The sequence below is a fragment of the Schistosoma haematobium genome, chromosome 3 (assembly GCF_000699445.3).
Source record: "Schistosoma haematobium chromosome 3, whole genome shotgun sequence".
Lineage (NCBI taxonomy): Eukaryota > Metazoa > Platyhelminthes > Trematoda > Strigeidida > Schistosomatidae > Schistosoma > Schistosoma haematobium.
The window spans coordinates 29,412,113-29,430,459 of NC_067198.1; the positions used below are offsets into that span (position 1 = coordinate 29,412,113).

The 18,347-nt window shown below is 32.4% G+C and overlaps 1 protein-coding gene across 2 annotated transcripts in view; it reads left to right on the forward strand.

The window, feature by feature from the left end:
- The window catches only part of MS3_00005463 (uncharacterized protein), an 84,058-nt gene extending 71,313 nt beyond the window's left edge, over window positions 1–12,745 (forward strand). For both annotated transcript variants that reach the window (XM_051213535.1, XM_051213534.1), the window contains 4 exons: window positions 4,374–4,711; window positions 5,953–6,003; window positions 8,469–8,611; window positions 9,999–12,745. In XM_051213535.1, the coding sequence (XP_051069524.1) occupies window positions 4,374–4,711; window positions 5,953–6,003; window positions 8,469–8,611; window positions 9,999–12,104 (2,638 nt within the window). In that variant the 3' untranslated portion in view covers window positions 12,105–12,745. The remainder of the gene's footprint in view (window positions 1–4,373; window positions 4,712–5,952; window positions 6,004–8,468; window positions 8,612–9,998) is intronic.
- Window positions 12,746–18,347: the final 5,602 nt, after the last annotated feature.

An 18,347-nucleotide genomic window follows, 5' to 3' on the forward strand; every position in this document is an offset into this window, starting at 1 on the left:
ATTCTTCGTGATAACAGTGATGTTTTAAAGTTAAAGGTGTGCTAAAGTATAAATTCGTAAGACGTTCTTCAAGTTGATTTGAAAAAATGCCTTGAGTTTACATGACCAACGCGGTCTCCCGTAAAATTACTTTGGAAATGAAATCTCAATTTTCCGTTATTCCATATTGTCTTTATACCTTTGACAATGAAGCAACCGACTACGATTTTATAAAACAATGCTTCTTTAATGACTTACTTTGCTAGCTATTGCATCTGTTCTATACCTGTTTCATGCCTAACGAGTTTTCTCCCTCTGTCGATAAATGTCCAACCACAAACCTGATAAGATTCCTTTTTCATACTGCTTCATGCAGATGAATCTTGCAAACAATGCACTACTGCTTTTAGTGAAAAACATGTAGAACAAGGAGAAGAATGATTTTGAGTGGCGCTTCTGAGCGAATTTTTTTATACAACCTTGGAACTGTCAAACATAATCAAGTGTGCTTAACTACTAAACAAATCTGAATATCTTCAATGTCGGGTATAAAGTAGTTTTCAAAAAGCAGTACAAATATAATGTTCATCTCAAACCATCGCCAAGTATATATAAAATTTGGTAATAAGTTTAAATGCTTATTTAAGAGATCTCCTATTTATACTTTCTAAGGTAATATGGCTCCAGTATATTGTATGCATTATCTGATCATCATCAGCCACAAATATGACAAATTATTTTATTAGTGACACACAAATAAACAAAACGCCAATATTGATTTAAAACATAACTTTCAATAAATATATCAGCGTCTTTAAAATGATTGTTCCATGTGTAGTTTCTACATTTAAATAAATGAGTTCCGAACTGATTAATGACGATTATTTACCCTGGGATAATAAATACTGTTAACCTCCAAGTGATCAGTAGATATATATTCTTTTTTAGAAGATTGGTCTTTTCATTAAAACATACAAGGAAAATACCACCTGGTGATCTACTCTATTTGATTCAAAAGCATTAAAATGAAAAAAATTATCACAGATACCTGCTATTAATCTAATTTTCTTATATTAATTTGTATTTGGTAATGTTCATTATTCACTATTGGGTTTATTGTTTTAATCAAAAGAACCATAGTAACATTGTTACTCTAAACGATGGAACAATATTCACTCATTTCTATCACTGATTCATAAAGGTTTTGAAACAAAAAAGCAACATTATAATTTAGAGCATATCCAGTGTAAGAAACTGATCATTTGAGAAATAAATTGACCATATAAAATAGTTTCTATGGTGTGCAAACCAGTATAAAGATGTTAAATGAAAGGAAATAAAAATGTATGTATATACATACACGCACTTCACTTAAAAAATACTTCATTATATAAACTATGATTTCTGTTTACTCACTTATGAGGATGATTTCCGTTTGTATTTCGTATACATTATTAGTGTTAAAACACCAAGAATACAATATTTACAATCTTTATTCTTCCTTTTATGTATGAGAAAAATAGTATTCATTTCAATTATTATTATTATTATTATCAGCTTTATTCAATATTATATTTTTGGTACAATATAGAATTCTCAGCACAAAGTATTACAACAAGTCTCCGTTTCTTTCTCCTTGGTCGGTCCTGGCGATAAATATTGAGCGATCGCCAGTTAGATGTTAGCAGTTCAGTAAATGAACATCTGAATAATGTGCATTACTTTCGCTGTATATTGCCAGCAACCACGTTGGCTCTTATTGAGTTTTTTGTAACTTTGACAACGAAAGGTTGTACACCTTTCAGAAACGCAGCAGAATAGGTCATGCGATTAATAAACATAATGATATATTAAAACAAACAAAAATAGATAACTTGTTGAAATATCTAGATGGCAGGAACAGGTAGCCCAGATGCTCAAGCAGGCCGAGGAATGCCAAAACGGTATTTTACCAAATGGATGAATGAATTTTGCGCTAAAATCTTAGACCTGTTATCTTATATTTGATTGGTTTATCCATCAATTATAGTCTCGCCGAATTATCTTCAGAAAGATTTATATCTACTTATCAAATGCTATTTCATTATCCCTAAACAAAATACAGTTGCACTTTTCAGATGTCACCTGAAAAAAATTATAAAAAAATCTCTCACAAGTTATTCTGCTGCACATATACTACAGAGTACTACGTCTTACCCTTAAAATGTAGGGAACATTCGCTTAATGTATGAGTATACTCTAAACACTAAATATTCTTTTTATAAAAAAAGCTTAAGTTGGAAACACTTATTGGTAGTAGATTATACAAATATAAAATAAACTCGGTACTTGTTGCTTATTTCATTCACTACTCACTATCCGTTTAGTTTTTCTTTATTATTTATTGTATTTAAAATTATCATGGTAACTAACTGTGTCAAAAAATTTTTTCATTATCATCCAAAAAGGTTTTCTTTTTTGTTTCCACATTAAATATGTACGCAGTCTTAATGTGAACAGAATACAAAACTTTGTTAATTTAACTAAATTAAGCTTTATTATTCTTAATTATGTAAATATATTTGAGAAAATATTTTCTTTTCTGATAATAATGAAGTCCTTAAGGAATTAAATAAACTCACTTCTTTAATGATTTGAATCTAGTTATGTAATTGTGTATATACATTTAAATTATATGACTATATTTAATCCAATGGTTTATAAACAATTCACTGTACCTCATTTGCATTTGATCAATTGGGTGTCAATTCTAAAATTTATTTAATAATAGTTACATTAAGTAGACTTGTCATTCAAGAGTTAATTTTGATTGTTTTAGCATCATAATATGTATTAAACTAATACTTCTTTTTTATCTGCGAGGGTACTTTAACTAAATTTTAGACTGTACTAGAATTATTGAATTCTTCATATATGATAATGAATTCATTCTAGTTTTCCCTGATAGTATCGTTAGTTCTGAATATTAGTTTAGTATGATTTCAAAGCCAAGTAGAAGTTACACATTCAATCTTCATAACTCAAATGAGATAATCATTTTAATTGTGTAAGGACAGACCATGGGTGAACTCGAGGAAGCCCTAAGAGCAAAAGATATTCCATTCAGTCATCTATTAGAAGAATATTCCAGAATCCCTATATGGAGCTTCCCTATTGGACAAATGCTAGTGACACCCTGTATACGGATTGGAGGACTTTATTGATGATTTTGTTTTTACCAAAAACTATAAATACCTCATAGTTTTGTATCATAATTGACACTATTTGGAATAGCATTCCTTGCACTTGTCTTCTGTCTTCTCATTCGCGACTTGGGAGTGTTCTAACGTTCAAGTGCTCAAGTTATACGCAGTATATTAAGAATCTAAGCTGTGGATATAACAATTTGAAATTCAGATTTCAAAACAAGTAATTTTCAAAACTAAATAAAATGTGGTACTTTAAACATAAACACAGTTTGAACCATAATTTAACAATCTTTAAATGTGATAACCATTGTTAAGAAAGTCTATGATGTATAACATGAATTCAATATTATTCATCACGACTATAAAGGATTGATCGTCTGTAAAGGTATGGATAAAATGATCATAACTCGAGTTATAGATTCAATAAAAATTTCAGTGGCTCATCAATTTAAATTAGGATACAGTAAAAATAACTAAAAACAAAGAAGGACACTAAAAGTGAAAATGAGCTTGTATATCATGATCCATATTCACAGCAGATTAAGTTAACTGATTTGTCAGCAAATTTTATTATAAAGTCATTTAAAAATCTAAACCTCAATAATGCATTTGTAAGTGCTTGTATCTTCGTGCTGTCGATATTAAAGACTCAAACAGATCAATCTCCTTTGGGAGTTTTACATCCTGAGAGGATTTCCTCGATGTCCCCACATAGTCGCATGTTTTAGGTAAATGTGATGACAGCACTTTGTCCTACATGGAACAGGTCAACACGAGATACCTACAGTCTAGTGTTGATATTTACACGGAGACTTCAGCCTAGTATCTTCACTGCAAGTCATCAACGCTTTGTTCGCTGAGATAGTGAGTACAGATAGCCAACTGTTTTGTGCAAAATCTATGTGTTTTATCTATAAGCCTTTACATAGTTCCGTCTTTGGTATTAAGGTATGCAACTGATGTGCTGCTCAGAGTACACCTAAAATATCATTTTATTAATTTATTTCTAGGTATTCATATTTTCCATTATTAGTTTTATTGAAACTTATGAAAAGTTTAATAAATAAACTAGCATAATGTCACAGATCCGTAGTGAGTTGACCTTCTTATTAATTTGCAGATAAAATGAACATCATCAATTACATTCACATTTCGTCGAAAAAAATAAGAATAACCTATTTTTTAATTCATTTCATAATTTTCTAGATTTGGACCAATTATTCAAGCAGTACGTTTAAAAGCATTGTCTGCATCATTTCTAGCTACTAGTGGAGTAAACTCAATATCAGGAACATTTCATACTAACACTGAACCTCCTCTCATAACCAATGAATTATTGACAAGCATTAATAAAACTTTAAAAATCTGTGAAATTGCTTTTTATGATAAAGATCCAACTAAACTTGGTGAATTTCTAAGATCATGTGATTCAAATAAATTAGATTCGACTATTTTACAAACTGGATCAGTTACAATTCATCAGCTTTTGAGAATTATGAAGTTAACGCCATTTTTAAATCCACAAATGAGCAATTGGATTGCAGGTACTTATTGAATTTATGATATTTTCTTGTTACCTTTTTCAACATGTTAGAATTAATTATCTTTTATCATATTTTACTGTTGAATTTTTTTTATGATCAATGAATTCAGTCAGCTACAACGTAGGGTCAGGCACATATATGCATCGGGCAAAGTTGCCACGATCTCGTTAGCACAACAAGATGAATACCAAATTTGTAGTAGTTACTTCAGTGGTGGTAATATATAAAAGAAAGATTGCATATAAGGATATAATAAAGAGAGAAAGAATTAGTTTATAGAAAGAAAGGTATAAAGCTGTTTTAATATCACGGTTTAAGGGAAGACAAAGAGTGTATACACGGACACCATTGTGATTGATTCTCAGCCATATGACCCAGAGTCTCCAACCATTGGTTACGGTAGTTGCGCGGACCCTAACCAAGTAGTCTACATCTACTAACATGGCTCATAGCATAAATTAGTGAATTCAAGAATTGATGTCATGTTTTAGTTTGGCCGCTCCTAACTTTCGTTCAGCCGTCTCCAACTTTTGAAAACTCTATTGACGTGATGAAAATGAAAATCATACTTATAAGCTTCTTTTGATACAATAATAAAGTAAAACCTCAGCAGATAAGTGTATTAGGTAATAATCGTAAAGATATATAGCTTCATTTACATTGCACAACCAACCTCACTTAACTAAAATCATTATTCCGTAAATTACTATACGTGCGTGTTTTTTTTCTATATATGTGTAGTATGTAATTTCTCAATTAGAATTTTTGGGATTAGTGGAACTTTGCCTAATTTATACAAAAGGAATTACGAATACATTTCCTGGGGGGGGGAGTCGTTAGTAATTTGTTTCCATTATAGGGAGTTATTTTTTAATTTTCCATTCGAAAAATCACTACTACTTGCAATTAATAAGTGCAATAAATAAATAAAACCTAATGAGAATTATAAATGTAAATATTTAGCGGTTTAAGAGCATTTGGCATTACAAATTTACTGATCGTTTGGCTGACATATATATATATACAAATACTCAAGTGAACGCTACACATAATTGATACACGCTTATGGCTTATACATAATATTCTAAAAGACTTTAACAGGCTATATGTCTAATTCGAGATAAATATGAAACTAACGTTATATTCATACATGTAATGAATTTCAGTGTAATATATTAATATTCAAAACTAACTGTTACAATTACTTGTATGTTTCTTTTATAAAATAAAAACTACTTTAGAATCACTGCTTCCTAAGATGAATAAACTCGAAAACAATAACGAACAAAATGGTAAGTATTCAGTAATTTACATTAAAATATTTTGATATATATATATATATATATATATATATATTCTTCTTTTCTAAGAGAATATAGTTTAATAGTTGAAATCATGAGTCAGTTGAAGTTAGACCACCATGGAAAACCTGGTAACACTGGACGGCCGTTCCATCCCATTGTGGGACACTTCAGCAGTGCGCAACCACGATCCCGCACCCCACGAGATTCGAACCCAGGATCTATCAGTCTCGCGCACGAGCGCTTAACCATTAGACAACTGAGCCGGCATCCAACGGTGTTAATGTCTAACTTCAACGAATCCACGAAATTGCGCCGCCGTACACCATTGTCTTCAGTGAGCTGATATCTCACAACAGACCTGGTTGAACTCCACTGGTATCAGCTTCTCACTAGAAGTCCAGGAGTATCTCTTGAAGTCAGCCACTAGTGAGCAGATGATTATTATCAGAAGGGGTCTTGTGGAGATGCGCACTGCTGAGAAATCTCATACTAGTGGCCACTGGCCTAAATCTCCTTTATATGTAATGTAAGATCATAAAACTAATTGTCATTTAGAAAGTTCACAAAATAATTTATATTCTGCACAGAAAAGTTTCATGAATTTAATTGGTACTAGAAAAATGTCAAGATTCACTAAAGTTGTTTACAATATTTCTAACTCAATAGTACTAGCATATCATCATGGATTATTCAAATTGATCAACACTAAAGACATTAGTTATCACTCAATGATCTATTAGCACACAAAATGTTCTTCTAGTTAAAATTACTGCTATCGACTGGATATATAAAAATACTCGAGCATCTGGACCTAACTGCCAGTTATTGGAACCTACCTGGAATATAGATTAGGCACATAAGCCGTCACAGATCCTCATTCATGTCAGCCAAACTTATTTAAGGATTTTATCGTCATGATATTTTACTAGTTTTTAATTCATACAACTCAAGCACTATCCAGCAGTGAAACTACCCTCTAGTCTGCAATAAAGTGAATGAGTTTAAATATATTTTGTTGGTTTAAAAGGGTTCTGACCACCAGGTACGTATTAATTCTGAAAGTCTCTGAGATTTCCGACGTCAAAAATCTCGAGGCAATCAATCTAGCTAAGTGAAAGGATGAATCTCAATATCATCAGAAGCAAAAACACACTTGATGCCATATCTTTAAGGGTTTTTTTAACTTTTAGCGATGCTAATCCTCATTACCTGAGACTCCCAGCTAATCTCTGGTCTGATCTACCTTACAAAAACAACATGGTTACTCAATGATTTAAAAATAACAAATTTGCTGTTTGTCGAAGTGAGCTAAAAACATTATATATATGGAGAGTTACAGAAAGGGGATGTTAATTACTAAATTGATTATGATTATGTAGTAATTACATTAATCAGCAGCAAATGATGGTAAATATTATCTGGTTTGTGACAGACAATTTCCCAAAAGGAATTCCACTGCAACTGGACATTTGGAATGCGCATTTATTTCTTGATTACGTATCATGAATTCCTCTGAGTAACCGTTGCTAACGAGACAAAATAGTTGATAGATGAATCAAGGCTAGCTTATGTCCAATGAAATTAAAAGTGTGTTTGTTTCTTTTGTCAGACAATTCCCGTTAAACATCAGGAGACTAACTAACGAATCCGATCTACTCAATCGGATTGTTTCTAACTTCAATAATTATTGTTTAACCGATCACAATAACATGAAAGATATATTTTCTCCAGACAAATAGAAAATATTCAAAGTACATCTGTACGGTTTTGAGTGTCTATGCCTAGTATAAGACAATTATCAATGCCTATCCTTTTAAATAATTGAGGCAAACCCATCTGTTGTCCAGTCTACTATCATAATGGCTCCAAATTTAAATATAACAGGTTTGAAAGTAATAAAAGATTTCATGTTTTTTTTACTAAAACTGTTTGATCAATATCTATGGTCTGAAAATAATTTATATTTCAAATGTTTGTTAACTAGAAAGCTGATTAGTTTGAAGATTCATAAACTCTTCACTTTGGTATATTCTCTGTTTAACTCAGATCCCTAGCATATTTAAGTAAAATACGAAACAAATGTCATTCAGAATTCCAAATTTTCCACTACTTATGGCTGGTGGAATTTTCAAAAATTACTTATTCATTGTTAGATTTCCCAGCATAAAATTCTATTAAACATAAATAACTGAGAATTGTAAGTTTAGTTGTTAATAAAACTAATAAGTAAGATAAACAAGTTTATGATTGACTTAGCAACGAACCTTGGGCCTGAGAATGAAAGGAGGAAAACTGATTTGCTGTTACTTTAAAAATGTATCTAAAGATTAATTATACAAATTAGTATCTGTTATAAATTAACTACTCATCGTTTGTTCCCTTAGACGTTTTTAACCACTATTTTTCATTATAGTAATTAATCCGTTCGCTTTTAAATGAAATTTTTATTCTAGTGATAGAAAGAAAACCAACCAGTTCAAGAAGTAGTCGACGTTCACATACATTTAATATGACTGAAGATCATGGTATTGTTTTACCAACTAATGTTACAGAAATCAAAAAGAATTCATTTAGATCATGCATTGCAAAACTTAAGGTAAGTTGCATCCGCTGTCTGTTATCTAGGTTTAATATAAATTTTTAATGACATTCTACAAAACTGTTTTTTGTGAAGTAATTTACATATTACAACAAACTAAACGTGGTTGTCGAACTGCTCGCGAAATTGTGACCGAACATCTATCAGAATATTATAAGGGTATTGAATTTGAAGCCTAAAAAGTATTATTTATGGAAATGTCTCTATAATGATATTGAATGTCTAACCAAAAACTGTTAGCATCTTGGTTGATCCAATTGTGAATGAATTAAGTTGTTAATTCAGACATATAGCAATTTAAGCATTTTTAGGCCCACAGACCATACATACAAAACAAAGTGAACTACGCTCCTACAGTAAATGGCTAAACAATTTTTCGTTAATAAAAAGTATGTAATATTCATACATATACAATAGATTAATTTAACATTGCGCTATAGCACAAGCTGTTTTATTTCCTTTCACTTTGTTTTTTTTCACCAAAGTTTCTTTAAAAGTATAAATGTCTCAATTAACATGCAATCACATTCTTATGAAACATGCAACAAAGTAATCTCTTTACTGTAGATAAATTTTTGTAAGTTCTAGTCTTATTAGTAAGAAGTGTTTTGACGTCCAGTCAAATATAATTGATTCAACTTAATGCAAAAGTGAACGAAATTATCTTCCACATATATTTATACCAGAAAAGCACTGAAAACAAAGTTGCATTGGTTCACAAACAGGACATTCTTTTCCTGGATTCCTATTAGCTTTTTGATTAATATTAAAATATCTAGGGTCACATTAGATTTTTAAAAAATGTTGCCTGTATTCCATGTTCTTCACTTTATTGTGTGACAGTATCGAGTATTATATAATTAACAGTACCTCGTTAAACAATCACTGATGCACAAATAAATAATATATTTTTGATATTCCAATGAGTAGAAAATCTAATTTTCTACTCATTGGAATATCAAAAATATATTATTTATTTATAACAATCTACCCAATGCTCAATTTATTCGAAATCATCAAATCAAATCTTGGTAATGATACATACAAAATCACTGATGCAGTTTCATATACACCAGAGTTATCTATTAACGTGATGCAGAATAGCACATTTTTAGTTTTTTAAGTCAGCTCTAAAGAATAAATAAGTAAATTTATTTGTGGTAATAATTATCACAATGAGCTAGTTCCTGTATTTAGTTGAGTTTAAGAGGTACTGTTTTCTTAACTAAGACAATACAAATATGTTGTGGTTATTGATTTTCAGTAGTTCATAGCTAAGTAATTACATAAGAAACTATCATTGAGTTGAGTGGTAACTATTCAGTTCGATTTTACATCAATAATAAAACCGGTACTTATTATCTTTTATTTCTCCGTTCTTCAGGAGACAGTTCCAAAGAAACCTTTAAATCAATTTACAGTGAATGAAGTATGTCAGTTGGTTGAAAGAATAGTGATTTTAACTAACAAATATTTCAAAAGTAATAAAATGGGCCTCTGTCAAGACTCAAGGTCACATAATCAATTAATTAACATTCAGAACAATTCAGATTTAACTAAAAGACTAAGTTCTGAAGAGTCTGAAACACTAATTAATGATCCAATGCCACCAGCAGCTGTAAACACAACACCGGATAATACAACTGTATCATCAACTATTAGACGTTATACAGATTCTATAAGAAAGTTTAATATCACGGGAAGTGTGCTAGATCTATGTCCTTTAAAGGATCTAGAAGTCAAGCTTAATATATCCCCTATTGACTGGAAATTATTTTGTGCGTTTATACAGCACTTGAAACAAACTGAATGTGAAGAAATGTTAATATCAGTAAAATCAAAAAATTCCAACGCACAATTCACAGTACCATGTAAACATTTAGCTCAAAATTATCCAAGAATTATTCAGAGTTCTAGAGATAAACTTATTGAAACAGACAAATCGTCAGTACTATCTGAAATAAGGAAAGATCAGCTACAGATGAACACAATAAGTGATACAAGTTTGACGGTAAAAAGTGCGCCATTAATAAAGCACTACGAATTGGACAATGAAGTAAGACAAAATGAGCGTAATGATAAAGCAGACCAAATCAGTGTAATGCATAACAACAGATCTATGAGCATGGTCGGTGTAAACAGATTAAATGATACTGAACATGCTATAAACAGCAATATTCATGTACCACGATACGATCGTATAATGGCAATTTCCAAACTGAAAACTAAATCGCATCATCATCCTAAGGCGATGGAACAAACAATTAACTCTACACAATTACCTTGTGAAAAGCATCACTATACGTTATCACCTCAATCAAGACAAACATATAATAATGATAAATATGTTAAATCACAGTATGAATCGAAATCACAACAATATCCTTATATTGTTCAGCCACATTTACATCATAAACCAACGCATCAAAAACCGTCTGAATGTAAAACGCCGTGTGATCAAAATGAATGTAACTGTTGCATGCACAATACAGTGACACAAGATGCTCTGACAGTGTGTCATGCTCATACTCTACCTCATAACTCACATATTTACCAACAGAAACAAAATCACCACCAAGAAACACGTGAGTGTGTCATACCTCCTTATCTATCGTCAAGCGCTGCCTTTTGTAATCATCACCGTAAGCTGATTACTGGTAACGATTTAGCGACGACAACAGCAGCCTCAGCAACAGAACAAGAAGAATCACCAAACGAAAACTTGGGAATATCAATTCGTCGATGTTTACAGTGCGAACTTCCATTTAATACTGAGCTTAACCATCAATGTGTGCAACAATATATTGCTGATTTGTATAATTCATATAAACAAGTCAGTTCAAGTGCTCTTTATTCTTGTAAAACTGCTGAATTGATGCATCATTCTCTAGAGTTACCACACATTCGTAGCCATGAAATTAAAAAGGTAACACAATCCCCTTCTATGCGTCATTTTAATACAGTCAATGATTTTCCGGAAATCAACAAAAAAGACTCAGCTTCTACCTCATTAGCTGGTGAAATCGGTGATGAAGTTGCTGATATGAGTCAACTTAGTAATTATGAAGATGATAATGATGATGGTTTTTTATTATCTGGTCAAAAATTAGAAGGAAAACGAATCAATAAATCCTCAGCCACCATTATAGATAGTGATGCAGTACTATATCAACATCCATGTGATTGTAATTACTGGTATGCACATGAACAACAAGCACAACATCAAGAACATAATCAATTAGGATTAATTCGAAATGAACCAATTAAACCTCCTGATTATAAAATTAATTCTAATCACCAAGATGATCAGCTAAATTCTAGTTTGGATACATTAAGTACTACAACAAATACTAGCAGTAATGGTAGCAGTAATACTAGTATAATTAATGATAATATAAGTAAACATAGTCAATTAGATATCAATTCAATAAACAGTTGTGATCAACTTACATCAGAATGTTCTAGTGATAATACAATGAATTCAAAATGATAATTTATTAACCTACTTTCATTTAATAAATGATTATAAACATTGGACAATTGAATCTTCCAGCTTGCATCATAATAAAATAAATGAAGTAAATCTAAATAAGAATGATTGAATTATTCTATGATTATATATATATAACACAATGATTCAATAGGTTCTTACTATTTTAATGAGAATATTATATAAAATAGTATATTCAATTCAATTTCTTTTTTAGTATTATTCATTACATTGTGAGTTTTATTGTTTAAATCTTATGAGTATAAATTGTACGATAATTTTATGAGTAATATCTGTAAATTTAGTATCTCTAGTGAAATGAGAAAAATTCGAATTCATATTTCTTGTGAAAAATTTATGTAAACAAAGCAAATTAAAACAAACATAAAGTTTAATAAAGTAATTTAGATAATTGCCTATAAACATATAACATATATATATATATATATATATATATATATATATATATTGTTCAATTGTTTTAATTGAACTATCTGTTTGATTAAGCTTTGAAATGTAAAATAAGTGGATTTCAACATGAATTTATAGTATTAATAATATTTATTTTCTTCTTAACTTTATCTTTTTAAATTTCATTGTCTTGTGGAATTTCTAAAATAAATGTTGTAAACACAATTATAATTGTTTGTACTGTTACTTATCAAACACGTAGATGAATTGATAAGTATATGGTAAATAAGACTTCTACATGAAATCACATGTTGATTAAGCATTACTCGTAATTACTGGTAATCCTTGATAGGACTTTGGGTTCGTAATGGAATAGATGCACTACTAAGCAATATAACGACGTATAATAAAGAAAAGTTTTGCTACTTAGGTTAACTAGAACCATATTTATCGAAATTTTTTATGTAGCTTTATTTCAACAATCGTTTGTGACTTTCACGTCCACTTAAAGTAATACGAAATATAATTAAGAGCAAAGCTACATTTCAACTGGGCATCACATAAGTGTATGAGAACTAGTTAAAGGAGAAAGTAGCTAGATATTAGTTTAAAATATTAATGAATTCCAACATACAATTGATAATACTAACAATAATAGAACAGCTACGAAATTTTGATTAATATTTCCAATTTACATTTGAACAAGGGGCATCCAATCTTGAAAACTTGCCATCTACAAAAATAGTAAATATGGATAAGCGTTATCAAAAAAAAAACGTGAACGACCCGGCACATTTAAAAAATGAGAACTTACATTTGACTCGTATACTCCAAACTTCTTACAATAACGACAACTGACAGCCAACTGTGTAACCAATAAAATGTATGTAAATAAGAAAGAATAGACTATGACACTTGTCGATTTAGTCTTATAATAATAAATGAACTCACTGTTTTCTTTAGGGGCTTCGTATGTGTTCAATGATGTTTCTGAAGAAATTTATAATATTCCTATTATCATCATATTAATGATAACTGAGCAACTAAAATGCGACACATGTTTCTACTCCTTGGAAAAATCCATTGCTTTCACGTACACATTACAACGTGGATAGCCTGTTTTGTTTGCCCTACTATTTATAACCAAAGAGTCTGTAATCAGTCCTGTTGTTAATCTGTCTCCATGCAGTGACAAATCTCGCCACATGTCGTTGTATATAAATACCAGTTTCACCCAACAGTAAGTTCAGCTAACGAAACTGAATTCCATTGATTGTTCTTACACCCAGTTCATCTTTAACAGTGCTGCATAAATAATACTCACCTTGACTACTGATTTTCACGTCTTCTGTAATCCTTTAAAACTAAAGATGCTTTATACGACGTCAGCAGTCCTAGAAGAGTTATTAAGGGAAATAAGCCAAAGCATTCCTTAGGCTGATACTATACTATCCGACTTCAATGAAATGAACCTAGTATATTCTAAAGAAACAATCCGTTCCCTAATATCATACTTGATCGGAGTACCTGTCGTACTAACGGGATTGCTAGCTTGTGGAATGCGACATAAAGAAATCTTTTATGCATAAGGCTAAGCTACCTGTTCTTCTATAGCGTATTCTATGTGCACTGTTCTCCCTATCTCCCTCATATAAAAATCCGCATGAACGATCAACTGAAAATCTAACACTTCAGGAAAACCCCAATCATTAGAAAGATGGTTTAACGTGCACACTATAAACAAGGCCTTCTGATCTAAAGTACCATGCTTAATCTCGAAGAGAAGCACTTAAATCATCTTAAGTAGAGTCAAAGGGACTGCTATGTAACCTAGGACTCAATTAAGGATGGAGTAATATCGAAACTACAATTTATGGATGAAACAATCACATTTAAGTTAGATCTTGGATTTTGGGGATAAGATCCACTCACTAATTTGGCTAAATACTTAAAGCGACAGTCAAGTGTCACTGTTCCCTAGTCAAATTATCAGTCACTTGGGTTACTGAATCTTGAATAACTCACCGATCCCTATCAAAGTCAAGGATAACCAACGTGCATCAGTTAATTGCACGCCATAGACTGGCCCATACGGTGATGGTCGCACACTATCATGAACCTACTCTTGCTAAGATACTTCTGTTATAACGCCGTTGGTATTGTTTGGTCATCAAGGTAGCCGTAGTGCCTGTATACGCCAAAAGGGTAGTCTATGTTAGTTGCCAACAGTGAAGTATGACTTTGAGGTTAGCTGGTCGCTCTAACCCGAGTAGGCCCCCAATCGTTCGTCACAGATCTTCTACGCTGGTGATCTACACATCATTTTGGAATCATAGACCATGTCATTTCGTGATGAAAACATTAAACCTAACTTCTTACCCTAACGTTCAACTGTAAATCCTAATCCTAATTCCTCACACTAATGTTTAATCCTCATTTAACCCTGGCAATTAAGAGGACACTCCAAAGTCATTTTAGCGTTGCCCAAAGATTGTTCATAATTTATAGTCCTACCTACCTTTGTTATGAGTTTGTACATATCAAATGATGTCTTTGAGCTTGCTTCACTTTTTTTATTTCTTTCCAGTTATTTGGTGATGTCTGATGGGTTGTAGTATACCTAATTGACTACACTAATTCCAGTCACTCTGATAGTTATTTGTGTATTTGTATGTCTTTTAATTCTGACGAGTGAGTTTGTCTAAGGTTAATGGAGTTTCTGGATAACAAAACATATCACATTAGAAGGTTTGTTGGTTGCAATATGAAAATTATAAAACGCGAATTCGGATGCCAAGAGAAGATTAATGTTTCCTGAAATAAATAAATAACTAATTAACTGGTAATCCGGACAATGTGTGAAGACCGAATTTCAAGAATAAAAAGCAAAAAAAGGGTAACTATGACCAAGATAAAAGTGGTTAATGATAAGTGACAATAACAACAGTAGGTAAGTTATGAGACATGTATCATGAACGGCCGTTCCAAGAGGAAGATATTCATCCGTGGATGAGTACATATTTGTCAAGTCTCCTCTCAGAGATATCCACTGAGGATGCTGTGGTCAGTTCGACTGGAGAGCACTTCAGGAGGGAACATCTATTAAGAATTTCAAATATTATACGATCACTTGTGTTCATCTAGTTCTACCTGCCTTACATTGTACTAATTTGAGAATTTTTAGTAAGCACATTAATTCGAAGACTTCTGATGATTATATTGGTATCGCAATGGAACCTGTCATTTTCAAGCTATCGAAGATTACATGGAAACGTTTGAAATCCGAATTGTAACCAGAAAAGTTGTTAGGGATGATAAAAATGTGGCTGTTTTCCTCATATTCATGAAAAAGTATTGCAGGTCATCAACGTCGATGACCTCTGTCAAATAATAAGGGGCCTGTGGTGACTCACTTTTATCACGAGAACACGATTGGTTCAATTGAAACAATTATTATTATAACCAACTGTACCGGTGCTTGTCTTAATGTGTTTTTGTTTAACTGTACTAATTATAGCCATTGTGTGCTTCCATTACCTCCAATCATTTGTTCCGCGGTTTTTGGTACTGTTCGCACGTACTCCTTTCTCCTGTTTCCACTTGTACCATTCCTTGGCACGATCTTGGTATTCGTTCAATACCACGAGATCGCCAACGAAATAAATCTGGTTACGTTCGACCTACGCCTTCTGATTTACTTGACACGTGTTTCTTGATAGCGGTGTTCATAGTTAATCTCGACTCGACGCCACGCTACAGGCCTATTGAAGTAGGACGCGAATGACGTGACCAACAGCTAACTTTGAAGTCACACCTCAGAAGCCCAAAAGTTTATTCCAAGAAATTAAAACATCGTGTAATAACCATGAGGTAATGAATAAGCTGGATTTTCATTCAGTGAAAATTTTTATTACTTTACTTAGCCATCGTGATGAACTACATTCTCAATGTCTCTCAAGCTCGATTTCATTCGAGAACTTGAAATCTTCGGATTCTAATGACCCACCAAAGTCTCAACATTGGGAGTTGCTGGGCAAAAATACGAGGATGCTATGAATTACTAACAAGAAACGATAATTCCTCATACATGCTTTGTGAGTTTTCAGATGGCGAAACATAACCGTCAGCGCTGGACTTTAAAAATTTGAAAGGGCTTGAACTTTAGTCGTTCTTATTAATTTTTAAAGACCATTTTGATGCTTCACTTAAATATTTGATAGCTGCGTCTTCTGAGTGCGGTGGAGGGATGAGAATTCAGCCTACAAAACTTCAAATACAATGTGTTCCAGTCTTTCTATAGGGACGAATAATTCGTTATGTGTTTGAGAAGCAGAGTGCAAGACACTGAAAGATTTGTGTGTGAAACAAACAATTCAGCCCATTCAGTCTACAGCACGGGGTGGTCCTCTTGAATAATAGTCCACTTCAGTATTGGTACTACTATAATAATAGATCTTATCCCAGAATTGTACATTTATCACGACGTAGCTACCTAGTCTATAAGATCTTGCGTGGAAGTCACATCACTATCTACACTGTCCCGTCCTGTAGTGAGATAAGCATTTCTAAAGAACACATTTGAGCTGGGAAGTGAGCGATGCATTTGTTCCGAAAGGTATGGTCATGATGATCGATCGTTAATGTATGAACCAACTATGCTATTTTGATTAGTTCTTCTCACGTTCACTATTGTTGACCTCTTCTTAGTGTTACATACTTAATGTAAATCTCAATAAATATACGTTCAGCTTCAAAGGAAATGTATTTAGGAACCAAACAAACCCTATTGCCACGTCCTTGAAGTCTGATGGCAACACCACTAGAATATTTGGTTGTAGCGGTAAATAAGTCCCCAAAATAAATAGCTCTGTATGTTTTCGACATTGGATGATGACCACATTAGTTTTAATGGACTCACCTAGCTGAAGGCGCTCGGTCATGCATCTACACCAGATCATGTGTGGGAACGCCGTGCTCAACATCTACTGCAATCGCTAGCCAGACTAGATCAGACAATTCCGATATATTGGCAGTCGTCAAATACAACTTCTGATCTCCTCGATTCTGTCTTTTTATTGGGTACAAGTTATATTAGAAGGTGTTACTGGTGAAAACGTTGTCAAACACTGAATACCTGTGCCATCTTCATGGTGATTATAGATTGACACTAAACTCCTGTTTGTTGAAGCAAACATGCACAACGGCGGAAGCTGAGGATATTCCTAATCTATTTCATGGTTCAAAAGTATTCCCAAGATTTCATTTAAAAGATGCTTACCTTCAAACACTTCAGATCAATCTTCATTTATTTTGACAAGTTTATTCTCCCTTACGTCTATTCAAATGCAAATTCATTCCATTTTGTCTAAGTTAATCTCCAGCTACATTTTAGAAGGTGATGAGTAAGGTAGTCAGTGATCTCGAAGGTGTTGGAGTTTATCAAGATGATCTCACTGTTTATGGTTTTGATAAGGTAGTTCATGACCAGAGACTTTTGATCTATTACGTCGTTTAATTGAGAAGAATAGTGCGGTGAACCCAAATGAGTGTTCTTATCGTGTATCTACTTCTGTGTGACTTAGATACCTGGTTGGTGGTTATAGTTTTAGCCCCGATAAGAAACTATTATCTCCACTGACAAATGCACCGTCTACTAAATTTTCTTCAGAGTGATTATGTTCTTCGAACTAACTCACCTAGTGTACAATCGGTACGTCTTGCTGATGCATTACCTGTGGGAATTGATGAAGTCTTGGGGCAGAAAGACAGACCAGTTATTTGTGTTCCACACTAACGTTATGTTGTTAAATAAGGTTATTCACAAACTCAGCG